General features: G+C 43.0%; 1 protein-coding gene across 10 annotated transcripts in view; it reads left to right on the top strand.

Annotated features, from left to right (window-relative positions):
* Positions 1 to 14,362, top strand: part of SPECC1 (sperm antigen with calponin homology and coiled-coil domains 1) — an 86,983-nt gene that overhangs the window by 44,334 nt on the left and 28,287 nt on the right. For 7 of the 10 annotated variants that reach the window (XM_030288306.4, XM_030288305.4, XM_072937203.1 and 4 more), the window contains 4 exons: positions 6,212 to 7,770; positions 9,580 to 9,787; positions 10,428 to 10,501; positions 10,835 to 11,013. In XM_030288306.4, the coding sequence (XP_030144166.3) occupies positions 6,212 to 7,770; positions 9,580 to 9,787; positions 10,428 to 10,501; positions 10,835 to 11,013 (2,020 nt within the window). Of the gene's footprint in view, positions 1 to 6,211; positions 7,771 to 9,579; positions 9,788 to 10,427; positions 10,502 to 10,834; positions 11,014 to 13,056; positions 13,142 to 14,362 lie in introns of all 10 variants that reach the window. The other 3 variants (XM_041719988.1, XM_030288308.4, XM_072937205.1) reach the window with 2 other exon arrangements.

The raw sequence follows: 14,362 nt of genomic DNA, 5'->3' as shown, positions 1-14,362 counted from the left end.
CTGTAGGTGCTGTGTGAAGTAGCCCAGCAGTGCAGGTAAGGGCTGCTGTTCTATCTGCCCTACTTCTCAATGTTTGCTTTTCCTCATGCCACCGTGAAATGTGTCAGTGTGTTTCCTGTTAGTTAGGATATCAGCAGATCTCTGGTCAGCAGGGAAGTTGTTTTTTAACTGTTTCATTTGCTTTAAACAAAGGAGGGGGGAAAAAGGCAGGAGAAAATAGGGTGATTCAATAAACAGATGTGTACTGAAACCTTTTAATGAAAAAGTACTTTAAAGGAATCAAGTGTATAGCAATCCTTCCTCTGTGCTGTACAGTCTCCATTTCCCAAAGGACATCCCTCAGTGACTCATAATCAGCCTCAGGATCAATCTCAGGATCAATGCTGGAACAGGGTAAAAGGGATCTGCCAAGTCCCCTAGGCTTTCAGTTAATCTTTGAGGTCTTAGTGATTTATCTTGCTTTTGAGAAATGGATTTTAAACACCAAGTTAATTAGGTTCTTGAAAACTTTACTCTGAGTTGACAAAAGATGTCAGAAAACATGTCCAGGCTCCCTGTAACATGTGCTGCTTTATCACAGCAAGTCAATGGAGAGTGTGGTGACTCCAAGCTAATGCCGTCTTTTGTGACTTGGCTGTGACTAAATTCACATCGATGGCATCATGAATCCCGTATTAATCCATTGTGTTAAATCATTCATTGTGTAGCTGAAAGTCAGCTAAAGGGTACTAGGGTGCTGGAGGAGTTCTGGATGTAGCCCAAAAAAGCTGCTGTTATCTGCCTTCTAACATGGGCTTGCAAATCTGAAGAGTCTGCCTGTTCAGTTCAATGTCTGGTGGCACTTCAGGTGTCTTCAGACATCCCAGTTGCTCTGTCTGCCTCTGGAGCAAGGGACAAGTCTCCTACAGGTGCTGCCAAATCTTAGAGTGCACTGAAGGTATTTTAAATATACCTAAAGGTCATCTGAAATGGCACAAAACAGCTGAATGTTGGTGTCCTAGACCAGGTGTCATAAACCAGATGAAATTAAGATACTCCTGTGAGTATTGTTTTACTGAGAAACTGGAAGTGGTGCCAGGATCTTTCCCGGGGCAGGTACCTGCCTGCCTTGCCTGGCTGTTGCTGTGTGTTCCTGGTGCTGCTCTGGATCCTCAGCACATCCTGGCAAAGCCTGACAAAGTGCTCTCGAGTCCAGGATCTAATGAAGTCACAGCCAGAGGATGAGCTGAAAGCCAGAATTGATAAAAGAACGTATTTCAGCTAAACCACAAGTGCTAGAGCACAGTAAAATTGTGTGGGATGGTTTAATAATTCTTTTTATTTGCTGTACAAGTGTGGGCTGTTAATATTCCCTTTACTTAGCCATGGTGCTAAATGCTTCCAGTCCACTTGATTTATAGTGACTTTTCCCTCGAGGAACCACTTTTCTTTCTGAGGCTCAGGAGTTCTGTTCAGATGGGAAATTTTATTAAAACATCCTGGCATTCAAGGACAGAATTCCAGAATGACAAAACGACCTCTGTCTTCTGTTTCCAGGGAGTCTTTGAATAGTTAGTCCTCAATTTCTTTTTCCAGTCTCTTGTTGCACTGTCCTTTCTGAGGTGGATTTAGGGATGACAGACACGGGACAGTGAAATTGCTGATCTGTTGCAAAAGCAGGAGCTGGAATGAGAGAGCTTTAACATCCCTCGTGAGAGGACAAACTTGTCTGCAGGCAACAGTTTGCCTTTCTGAAAAGTATGACTTGCAGGGTGCTATGAATAGCTTTCTTTTAGTTCTTGTTAGTTATCCTGCTCTTGCAATTCAAATAAGGTATCCATTGTTTAAAAACATCACACCAAAGCTGCATCTGTCTCCATGCTTTAGTCTTACATGACTGAAATGCTTTGTGAGATGACTCGGTGGCCAGTGCTTAAATTACATCGATGGTGCAGGAGGCTTAGTACCTATTGAAACTATGGAACAGTGAATTACGTGGAATTTTGAGTATGTTGAAGGAAAAAGAAGTGTTTTTTATTGTTGTTTGCCTAAGAGATGACAGGATTAAAATTGAGGAATAAAGTACTAAATGGAACATTCCCTGTTAACCCCACTGTGGAACAGCAGAAGGCCATGGCATTAACCTTTGGGTTATTAATATGTTGGTGGAGGGAAGGATTAAGAAAAGGGCAGGTTGTGGGACACAAATGGGACAAAGGCCAGAGGCAAATAATTTTGTATTGACTCCAGTTTTAAAAAATAAATTCAAGGCAGAAATTAAAACATTTTCAGAGGTGTTTATGCAGTCAAATGTTGTCACGTCCCAAGTGAGATTATTCCTCTGCTCTAGGACTGGGGAAGGTGTTTGAACTGTTAGTATAATTAAGGGTCAAGTAAAATAAGTGTAAATTCAAGGCTATACTTTACTGCAGTGCTATGTGCTATCTTAGAGCAAATGGAATGTAAAGGCAGATAAATGTATTGAATCTTCATTCCATAATGTCACACGTGTCCCCCTGTGACTGGTAGAATGTTTGCCTCCTACACCCCCTTAGCCTGCTACCACTGTAATTACATTGGGTGTGCTGCCTGTTGTTACTTCTGAACAACAATCCTGTGTGTTTCACCTTGGAGGATTGGGAAATGTTCTCCTCCAGTCCATTTTCTCCTGGTTATGGATGTCCCTGTGGAAGGTGCTGAGAGCTCAGATCAAAATGGATCATGATGTAGAAAACAGAGGAGTAATCCTGATGCTTCTGCAATAAACGTTGTAGTTGTGTTGAAAATGGGATTAAAATGTCAAAAGATCATCTCAAGGGATCAACTTTTATCTCATTAAAGTGATACTTTGGCTTTTGACACCAGTGGGAAGTCAGGGAGCGCTCCCTGGCAGCAAGTGGTGCATGGAAAGCTCCACAGCAGGGTACAAACCCTGTTCTAATCCTGATTTAGTGTGACCTTGGGTGAGGTGTTTCATTTCTCTCTGCTTCCCTGTCTCATAGCTTAAAGTTAATGATGTGTTTCAGAGGATTTCAGTTAAACAGCTGGTGATTTTAAAGCACTCGGAGAATTATACGTTCTATCTATTGTTGTGGTTTAATGCCTCACAACTGAAAAGTAAGGCTGAAAATGGAGAAGTTCTTGCTGGGCACCCAGGTGAGGAGCACAGTGAGGAGGTGACCTCCCCTGAGATTCAGGGCTGGTTGTTTTTCTCTTCCCTGCTCAAAACCAGCAGCACTGGCCAGGCAGTGAAGTTCTGTGTGATTCCAGCCACTGAAAGCAACAGCATAAATCAGGGCAGTGTTGGATGCAGCAGCCTGGGAGGCATGTGTCTGTCTGGAGTCTCCCACAGCCCATCACCAGACTGGGGGCCAGTTAAATCAGCTCACCAGGGGGACTTGCCCAGCCCTCAGTGCAGCTCCTGACTGTGGAGCCTCGGGCTGTGGCCTGGCAGCCACTACACTGCTCAATTCCAAGGTCGTTCAGAGGGGCCTTCAGCCCATTAAATAGACTTTAAAATAGTGTTTATACTTGATCTGGTGTTTTGTGATCAACATATGTGCTCAGAACTTTTTTTTTTGGAGGGCTCCTTGTGACTTTTTAGTATTGTGTGGTGCTTGTGGAGTGAGGAGAATATGTAAGTCTTTCTACATCATGAAAATACCAAGTTGGTTAATGGTTATTGATGGATAGCAAATGCCTCGTGATTTATGACAGAACAAGTCAGCAGAGCGTGGAGTCTTGCAAAACATGAGGCACACTGAGTAAGCTCAAAGCCTGCACAGGTTGGCAAACTGGTGGAGTACAGATAATCCCAGTTAAATATCATTAATTGTTATCCTTATGTATATGTCTTCCATTGCTCAGGGTCATGTTGCAGTTGTGGTCTGGTGGTGATTAGAAGCATGCTGGCATCACTATAAGTGCAGCATATTTCCTAGGAAAAGGTGGTTTCCTTAATGCCAAGCAATTTGTACTAATGTGTAATTGCCTCATTATTTATTGTAATGTACAGAATACCACCCACTATTTATGGAATACTGCTTAGTCACATACTGACCAGTTGACAGTCATGTTATTGAACTAGTCTGGGCATTAAAAGTTTTTCAGAGCACTTACTTTTGTCATAAAATTTTGTGTGAAAGGTAGAAAACCCTTTCAGATTGAGTAAAAGCCCAGGACATACAGAAGGCTTTAAATCACCCCTTAGGCTCCATTCAAGAACATCTCTGATTGTTTGTAATGTGGATTTTACATCTTAAAATGTAGTATGGTTGCAGCTTGTGTGAAAACTGCTTCTGCATGGTGGACACTTGTCCTGTTCCATGGTCAGGATGCATTCAAGTGCTTTCCCACCTGGGGTTCACTTGTGCCTCCCTCTGAGCAGGGAGGGGCTGTGCTGAGCTGGGATTTCTCTGCTGGAAATCACATCACATCATGGTCCTTCCAGCTTTCCTCCTGTACTTCATCTCCTGGTGTTGGCTGCATGGACACCACAAGCTTTGCTCATGTGCTGAGCTCACTCAGAGTAGGTTTTATGGGTGCCAGATGCTGGCAGCTGGGTTGGGAATGGGATGATCCATGAGCTGGGGCCTGGGCTCTGACAAGGAGAATTCCCATCTCTGCTTTCGTGGTGCTTTCCACCGGAGATCCCGGAGCTGTGCTGTCCCCTCCAGCTGTAGGTGACTGAATGAAGCTGTGTGGGCCTGGCTGTCCCTGTATCTCTTCCCAAAAACACTGGAGCCTTTGTCTCTGGCCTCACCGTGCCCCTGCCATGACAGAGGCTCTCTGTGCTCTCCTGCCAGTGCTGCGCCGAGTTCAGGGGGCTTTTCTTCAGCTGCTCTTTGTCTGGGGGTGTTTATTGTGCTGCTGCAGAGTGTGTGTGTTTGGGGGGGGGAGAGGAGGGGCTCCTGTTTGTGTGGGCTTTATAAACCCAGTGCATTCTTCAAAAGAGATGCTGAGCAAACGGGGTGGTGTTACTGTTAACCCTTCCGAGGTTGCTGTGTAAGGCAGGGAGTCTGCTTCCCTTTGCTCATAATGCTGTTTGATCTTCTGTGGATGCTGCACATGTGTGACGGCAAAGAGCCTCCCAAATGCGGGGAGATGGAATCTGTTCTAGGATTTCCCCCCAGAGTCCTTCTGGAAGTTGTTTTTATTCCAAACACTGGCTCACTAGCCCTTTCTGTTTGCATAACTCGCTCCTGCATCCTGTTTATGTGGCTTCATTGGACAACATCTCCTCATTGTGCTCCATCTCCATGCTTTATGATCCTGTACTTTAGGGCTTTTCCTTTTGAATAAGGTCCTGAATTTTCAGGAGTATTTTCTTAAATTCACCTGCAGTGGAATGTCATACCTACCCTTTGAACCAGCTTCTTTTCTCTAACCAGTTTGTTACAACTTCCATGGTTCAGATGGCTCTTATTGTTTCTTTAGTGCCTGGGGTCCTGTATTTCAAGAGAGCTTTGAAAGATGAAAATCAACAACTCATAAACTTCATTTCCCTTGTAGTCACATAATGCTTTGCATTGTTGGTTGGTGGGGAAAAAACCCAACCAACAACTGAACAGAACAGCATCAACTCTCTAAGTTCCTTTTGCTCTTCTTCCGTAAGAGGATGGGAATTTAGAACATGGAAAATCTCTCCTCCATCTCTGCAAGAAGCTGCAGCCACACAATTGTCTTAGTGTTGGAAGTGCCAGAAGAGTTTTATATTTCACTAAATCTGTGCTCAGCATAAATGTTTCAGTCCTTCTTTTGTGATGATCTGCTTAAATAGAGTATAATGCAAATAGTTTTGTGTGTGATAAAAGTACATTTTTTTCAAAGACAATATCTTTTCTTAAGTTACTGAACATTTCCTCAGAAATTACTAAGATTAGATCCAGCATTTTACAATGCAGTGTGAAGAACTTTTACTTTGAAATAATTAATATCCTTTTATCTTCACATCAATATAATTAATAGGGGGTTGTAGCTCTTGTATTGCAGCATTTATGTAGTATGTAATTACACTGGGAAAAAGTTTACCAGGTTGTGTTCCTTTGCAGGGGGAAGAAATGCAGAATAATACAAGCCTTTGAAACATGAATCCACACAGTCAGTCATGACTAAACCTATTCAAACACTCAGGTGTTTTTTTCCAGGGCTGCTCTAGGCTCCAGCATTGTTGTTGTGAAACTTGTTTTCTTCAAGCACTAACTCAAATTTGCTTCATCCCTTGTTCCTCAAGGAGCAGTTTCGGCTGCGAAGCGCACGGGGATCCCAGCACCCCGGGAATTGTCCTCATCCGTGTCCAGGGAGAGAGCTGTGCTGCGTGGTCAAGCCAACACCAGGAAAACACAGCCCAGCCCCACCTCTTCTGGTGCACCAACTCCTACCAAACACGTGCGCCCCACCAGCAAGTCCAAGCAAGAGAATGAAACTGGTGACAAGGCTGTTCTGGAATCTCAGGTTAAAGAACTCCTGGCAGAGGCAAAGACGAAAGATTCTGAAATTACCAAACTTCGTTCTGAGTTAAAGAAATGCAAAGAGAAAGGGTCACTCAATGCTGAAGGAATGGGTGCTTCCAACCAAAATTTAGAAACATTATCACCTGTTGACATAGATCCATTAATAAGGACCCTTCAGGAGAAAAACAGGACTTTCCAAAAAGAGCTTGCTAGTCTGGGAGAAGAAAACCGTGCTTTGAAAGAGAAACTGCTTTACCTGGAGAACTCCCCCCTCTCAGATACAACCACAAGCAGTGGAGGTGACAGCAGCCTCCCAACCCCAACTACCCAAGAGTCGAGTTTTGGAAGCCCATCCAAGAGCGCGTCGAGGGGTGAAGCGGAGGAGCGCAGGCAGCACCTCAACGGGGGCGCCCTGCGCAATTCCGGCTCCTCCAGCAGCGATGTCACCAAAGCCTCCCTGTCCCCCGATGCGTCCGACTTCGAGCACATAGCAGATGTGCCTTCCAGGCCAGCATCTGCCAGCAGCAACCACTTCAAAGGCTCCAAGTGCTCCACTGCAGGAAGTTCTCCAAACAATATTAGTGACCTCTCTGTGGCGTCTCTTACAGAGAGAATACAAAAGATGGAGGAGAATCACCACAGCACAGCAGAAGAGCTGCAGGCCACTTTGCAGGAGCTGTCAGATCAGCAGCAAATGGTGCAGGAGCTGACAACAGAAAATGAGAAGCTGGTGGAAGAGAAAGCTCTCCTGGAGACTTCCTTCCGTCAGCACAGAGATAGAGCTGAGCAGCTGAGCCAGGAAAATGAGAAGCTCATGACTCTCCTCCAAGAGCGATCCAAGAATGAGGCTCAAGAAGAGAAGGTCCTTGAACTGGAACAGAAATGTACAGAAGTTCTTGAAAAAGCACAATTTGAAAGAGAGAAATTGCTCAACATTCAGCAACAGTTAACTAGCAGCCTGCGAAGCTTAGAAAGGGAGCATCAGGATGCTCAGCAGGTGATAAAAAGCCTGAGAGAAGAAAATGAGAAGCTGCTTAAACTTCTAGAAGTAGAACAGCAGAACAACAGCACAGTGACAAAAAGTCTGGAGGACTGTAAAATTGCCTTGGAAGGTCTGAAAATTGAGAATGGCTCTCTCAAAACTCAGCTGGAGAATGAGAAACAAAAGGCTGCAGAAATCAATGTGATGGGCTGCACCTCTGACAACTCTGAGGTGCAGGAGATGCTCAAAGTAGCCCATGCAGAAAAGGCCCAGTTAGAAGCCTCTTGCACTGAGCTGAAACAAGAGCTGCTGAAGGCAAACAGTGAACTGAAGCACATTCAGGGGCTGCTGTCTAAGGTAAAACAGTAACAGCTCTAAAATAAAAGTGATTGTTTCTGTCCTTTCACAAATAGGTTGGTCTTTACATTGTAATTGAACTGTTGATTGTAAGTTTCCAGGATTTAAATTGTATTATTAGCTCTTAGTAGAAGCTGGGATTATATGATATTGTCTCAGTTTCTGCTGCTCTACTAGTATTTTCTCAGAAATAACTATTGGCATATATGTATTTATAAATTCATAACTATTTTGTCCTAATACCTTCTGTAGAATTTGCTCTTTCAGTAAATAGAATTGTGTCTATTAGAGTTGAAGCAAAGAGCAGGTCATTAAAAAAGTACTTTGATATGGTGTGAACAAATAGTGTAAATCACTTGCTAATCAGATGAAGAGAAGGGCATAAATAGTTAGCTGTGAATATTAAATTCTGAATAATGAATCACAATTAATTAGCGGTAAAGTGTAGGTGTCATTGGTCATGAGAACACAAGGACATGAATTAATGCTCAGGGAAGCTGATAGGGGCAACAACAAGTCACAGCACAGTCGGGCTTCAGATGAGATAATTTTCATAAAACAAATATTTTTACAAAAGAAAGAAATGCTCTGTTTTGGGATAGGTAAAGTAACATTAAAAAAAATTAGAAAAATCAACCTCATTTGTGAGTTCATAGCTTTGCTCCAAACAAGGTTAAGCAGGTTACTGTCCCTGTTTCTGTGTGATCCTGGCTGTTCAAAGGAGCTGCAGTGTGAGCCATCATTCAACATGTGTTAATAAAACACAAGCAGTGATTATGTCCCAGTGCTGCAGGAGGAGTGAAAGTGTGCAGCCTTTCCTGTATGGGGAAGGGAGCATGAGAAGAATGATAAAATTGGCTGCAGATAAAGAGAGCATTGCTAAAAAGGTTTGAGTGATTTAGAAAATCCAGATGTCCTTTCAGCTAAAATAGGTGACCACAGCAAATGGAGTTAGAAGAGGAAGCTTTCCTCTGCTTTTCCCAAGTGCTTTCTGGAGCTGCAGGTCATGAAGAATAAATGAAAAACTGCTGAGTGCTCAGACTCTGTACCAAACTTTTTATTGCTTGGTTTGGAAACCACAGATTTCCCTCTTTTTACTCTTCCCTTCCCTCGAATTAAGCTGTTTTGAATCATTGGCTATTTGTGACACCCAAACAAGACCACAGACTTCTGTAAGGCTGCCCTGCAGTGAGGCTGTGCCAGTGCAGCTCACTGAATTGGCAGCCTGCACCTTTTCCATGACTTGTTCATAGTCAGAGAGCTCTCCCCAAACCTGGAAACATTGATCAGTGGGCTGAGCCAACAAACTGAAGTGCAGCAGATTCCCCCTTCAGTAATTCCAGATGTCCCAATTCAGAAGTACACTTATCTGCAGTAGCTGGCTCTGCTATGTGCGTTTTCACAGTCCATTGAAAACGCACATGGTAAAAGCAGCAAATTGTTAATGTGGATGAACTGATCATCAGCCTGGCCCTAAGGCAGTGATATCACTTTCATAATGTGCTACAGAAATAGAAGTGGAGATTTCCGGGAATATAATTCCTCTCCCTTCATTAACTGCAGAGATTGGTTTGGAATTGTGATCATCATATAGAAAATTTCATTTCCTTTGCAGCATCTTGTATTATCTTTATTGCCAGGAAAGAAAACTGACATTCATCGCATTCATCTCTGCTTCCTGAGACTCTCATTTTTTTTTAAACTGGGTGTACACAATGTTTAAATCCACAAGGTCCCCAGTAAAGTCTCTAATGAGTGAGGTCTCCTAAGAAATAAGGACAAACTTGCATGTTTCTTCTTCCCTCCCAGGCTGAGAATGAGTATGGTCAGCTGAAGGAGGTGTGTGACCGACAGGCTGAGCAACTGAGCAGAACCAGCCAGAAGCTGCAGGAGAAGACATCAGAGAATGAAGCAGATATCAAAAACCTGAAAGAGACCATTTTTGAGTTGGAAGACCAGGTGGAACAACATCGTGCTATCAAACTTCACAACAACCAGCTCATCAGTGACCTAGAAAGTAGGTGGGGCTGGAAAAAAGGATTGAAGTGAGCTTATTTGGGGGGCTCAGTTATGGCTCCAACAGGGAGTAGGAGGTCTGACCTTTGCAAATATTCCAGTTTTGGATATTCCCTTCTGTTTATTCATAAAAGTACTATTTTAGCAGAGAGTGCTACAGATGGGACGTTAGAGACAATCTCCAAGCCTCATTCTTCAGTGAAGGAAGTATTACCTGTTCCAGAAATCGGAATAACTGGACTTTTATTAAAGAGTTTTTAGGGCAGAGCACTGGGAAGAGCAGTGAAATCGAGGTTGCTGTGGATGGGGAGCTGGGAGCTGCCACCTGGTGGAACCAGTGGCTGTTCCTCATTTCAGTGATCCCTTGGGAGGTGTGTGCTGAGCAAGTGAATCCACATGGGATTGTTTAAATCTCAGTCTGGTTTAATACCTGAAAATAATGACAGATTTTAGAGATGTTTGAGCACCAGATCTACTGTTGGTTCCATTCCTGATCATTGGCAGTGTCTTAATTCAATTTAGTCTATTTTAGTGGCATTACCAGAAGCAAAACCAAATCAGCTGCTCTGCCCTTCCATTCTCACTTTCACTGTTGCCCTTATGTGTTTAATGAACTTTTCATATTTTTTAATCATTCCTAGGTAAAGCAATGAAGCTGGAAGAACAAAAACAAGATACAGAGAGGCAGCTGAAGGCTCTGACTAAGCAGATGAAGGTAAGGTTTAAGCTCCAAGACAAAGCTAAGCTGAGCTTTTATTGCAATACTATCATTGTGTTTTCCTAGAAAAAGAGCAGAAATTCTTTGTGCATCCTCTATGTCTTCATTCTCTTCACTTTGGACTTCTTGGCAATATTGGAGTGGAAAGCTTAGCGTGAGTTTCTTTGGCAATATTTTTGGTAGTATAAAGAGGCAAGTGCTCAGTTTGACCCAGCACCACCTTAAAATTGTGGGAAAATCCTGGTTGCTGGTGATAATTTCAATAACTAAGTGTTCAGCTCGAGTGGGTGCATTTTTACAGCAGTTTGGGGTTCTAATTGCTCTTTCCAGGAGGACACAGAGGAGTGGAGGCGTTTCCAGGCTGACCTGCAGACTGCAGTGGTTGTAGCCAATGACATTAAGTGTGAAGCTCAGCAGGAGCTCCGTGTGGTGAAGAGGAAGCTGCAGGAGGAGGAGGAGAAGAGTGCCAGACTGCAGAAGGAGCTGGATGAAGTGAAGGGCAGCACCAGGTTGGTTGTTTACCATTTACCAAAGCCAAGACTTGATCTGTGTGCCTGCTAACACGCATGCAAACAGTGCTTTGTCAGTAACTATTTGCTGGCTTGGATGTGCATCTCGTCTGTTTGTAACTCTTCTGGCAGATTTTGTTGTCTCTTACTCTGTTATTTTTCTTTTTGGCAGTCTATTTCTGTCAGCTAAGTTGTGAAGGTTTTGATCAGCAAATATTAAGTAGTAACAATTGCCAATATCCTCTGATAGCTTTGCTCTCAACGTGGTGATGGCTTTATAACTCTGTGCAGCTGTATTAAACCATCTGTGGAAGGATTGGTTTGGTACAGATATTCCAGAAGAGAACTTCTTAACCTGAGGGAAGTCAGTGAAGAAATACAAAGTAACACAAGCAGTCATCTCTTAATCAGAAATATGTGTAAATTACTTTTATTCCTATAGATTTTGCCTTTTAATCTCTCCTGGTAAATTCATGGCCATTGGCAGAATGGCCACAGGAACTGGGTGAATTCTGTCATTTCTTTCAGGTGAAGTAACAGTCCAGCTCTACGTTGCACTTATTTGCTCACTGTTTTCCATTCAGGAGTTTCCACAGCAGCTGTACAGTACATGGGACTAAAAGCATGGGAGGGGTTTTTTATGGAAGTGTAGGGATCAGAATGCCTGGATTGAACAAACAGAAAAATTTACTTTCAGAAAATAAAGGGATGTTTTTAGGCTCCAGTTTCATTAGCAGAGTCCCAAGTGGATGCAAAGAAAAGCTGTTACAGACCATGTACTCAGACAAAATGATTACCAGACAGTACTTAAGGTTCTGGGCTCTGTTTCCATTTCTAATTTGTTCTTAATGAAATTTCTCTTGTTGAAAGCAGGGTTCCTATATGAGGGTGGGGAATCATATTCTCATAGCTTCCCCTCTGTATTATTTTGGCTTTTAAGATATATTTGATAGTACTTCAAATGAATAGAAGATGACCTGCTAATTTGCAAACTGGAATATTTCTCTTCCATCTGTAAGGAACATGATCAGCTCTTTGGTATAAGAAGCCTGAGCTGCAAATACTCCTTTACAAATTGGAACCCCAGAATCCATACAGCTGTAGTTCCAGGAGGAAGTGTTCAGGCATGTATTTAATGAAGTCAGTTTTGGCTTTTGTGTCTCCCTCTGTGTCACACACATATGGATGTGTCTGTCTCTGTGTCATGTTGACTCTCTGTGTAGCTTGCTTTGAGTATTGCCTTGGTCATGGAGCCAGATGTGCTGTCTGCAGTGGGCAATATTGATTCTCTTTCAAAGGCAGGTAACAAAACCAAATTTTACATCTGTCAGGATAAGTAATTTGACTCTGAGTGTGCAAAATGTCTGTACTGAGTGGTATGGGGAACATAATGAAGCCTGTGGAAGTCCCTGTCTAAACAAACCAGTGATCAGCAGCTAAACACTGGAATTTTAAAGCTCTACTGACCTATGAAACAAATTCCTGAAGTCGCCAAAGCTCCTGCTGAGAGCCAGTTCTACACTTCCAGATATTTTTGCATTCCTGAGGTCTCTGTCTCCCCCAGCACCTTGGCTTCTTTCACCCAGGAAGTTCTGGGGGTATTCTCATGATCACTTTTGTCAGCTTTCACAAATGCCACTGCTCAGAATCAGCAGTGGATTCTGGTGCCTGTGGCAATTTTGATGTGTGCTCAGTACTGGTGGAAGCAGTTTGTAGCATGATACTTTAAAAGAGTCTATAAAGTATTCCTCATGTTTGCTAATGCTGAGCAGCTGCACGCTCAGCTGAATGTCTGACAGTCCCTAGTGAAAGTTTCTTGTCTGGTTTTTAAGCTCTTTTGGAAAATGTACCTTCCAAAGAGCTTGCTACTCAAAGGTTTTTGGCAAAATCTCAGCCATCTCTTGAGGGTCATTAGACTCCACCTCATAAATTCATCTTGAAACCAATTTATCTCCTATGACATTCTGCCATTTTAATGTTTGCCTGTGGCTGCCTGAGTTCCTGCCTCCAAGTTTGATTTCACCGTTACGTTCTTCTAATCAGACAAAAAGTCATTTCTGGTTTAGGATCAGCCCAAGAACTTGCAGAAAAAATCCTGATGAGGTCATCAGAGTTCAACTGAATGAAGGTAAGAGCCTCCCAAGGGCATCTTTAACACAGATTAAATGTCTAATTCTATGACTGAGAATGCTGGGGGGGAGGTTGGACAAGCATTGACCAAATGAAATAAGAGAAAAAGGAGTTAACTTTGTCCCAAGTTAGTATTGGTGAAACTACAAATTGATTAACTTATGCTTCAGGCAGTCTTCTATGATATTTTACATCCTAATTATTTCTCTGCACTAAAATGCAGAAGCTTACAGTCCACTGTTGTGTAGCTGTCTCCTCACAGGTAGTGGAAATTGGACTTAAATAGTCTCCATCCTTGGAGGTTTTCAAGACAGACAGGATAAGATCCTGAGTAAAAGTTTCAAGGTCTTGCTTTGACTCTTCAGCTTCAAATTGTCAAAATTATTCTGGCACTAAAGCATTTTGTGTCTTGAACTAAGAACATGGAAGGAAGACAGTTGGGCCAGGAGTAGTACTTAGGGAAATGAAATCTGTAATTAAATGAGCGATTCTTAGAATAATAAAAAAATTAACCAGATCTTCAAACGGAAGCCTAAACTGAAGATTGTGATGCATCCCACTAATTTGCTTCTGTTTTTCCTCCTAAAGTCTCCAATGCCACAGCATGGCAGTGTCACATGCTTTTTTCCTGGAAATGAGCTTGTACTCTGTGTATTAAACCCTGCTGTCAGTCTGTATGTGCTGATGTGCTGCTCATTTGTGCCTGTGTTTGCAGCTGTTCTGTCTCACAGGGGTTTGAGAGTTCACTCTGCTCTCGCAGCAAGCAAAGGGAGGATTGCAGAGCAGGGCTCTCAAAGCAGTGTTTGTTTGCTCCTCAGTTGTTTGGTGTGGGCGTTTGGGATTTTTATGGAGTTCCTGGTGGGTTTTTTTTACATTGGATGAGGTTATTCCATCCTCTCTAGTGCAAGGACCCTGAAGCTCTGGCTGAGGTAGAGCAGCTCAGCTGCCTGGATGGGTCCATGTAGCCTTTTTGAATGAACAGTCTGAAATGAGCAGAGGAGAGGAAAGCCAGGAACACTACCATCCCTGTCCTACATTAATTCCCTGGCTGTAAATAATTTCTTCCTATCTGAGCAACACAGATTTATTCTGTTTTGTACTGTTACTGCTCACCATGTCTCAAAGCCAAATTAGTGGAGTGTTAAGGTGCTCCTTTACCTGTCCCAGCCACACCACTGGCATTCCCTGACTCCCCCTAATTTAGAGATGGTGGGATGAT

The sequence above is a fragment of the Taeniopygia guttata genome, chromosome 19, assembly GCF_048771995.1.
Source record: "Taeniopygia guttata chromosome 19, bTaeGut7.mat, whole genome shotgun sequence".
Lineage (NCBI taxonomy): Eukaryota > Metazoa > Chordata > Aves > Passeriformes > Estrildidae > Taeniopygia > Taeniopygia guttata.
The sequence above is the reverse complement of the archived record's forward strand: the minus strand, read 5'-3'. Positions and strand labels throughout refer to the sequence as shown.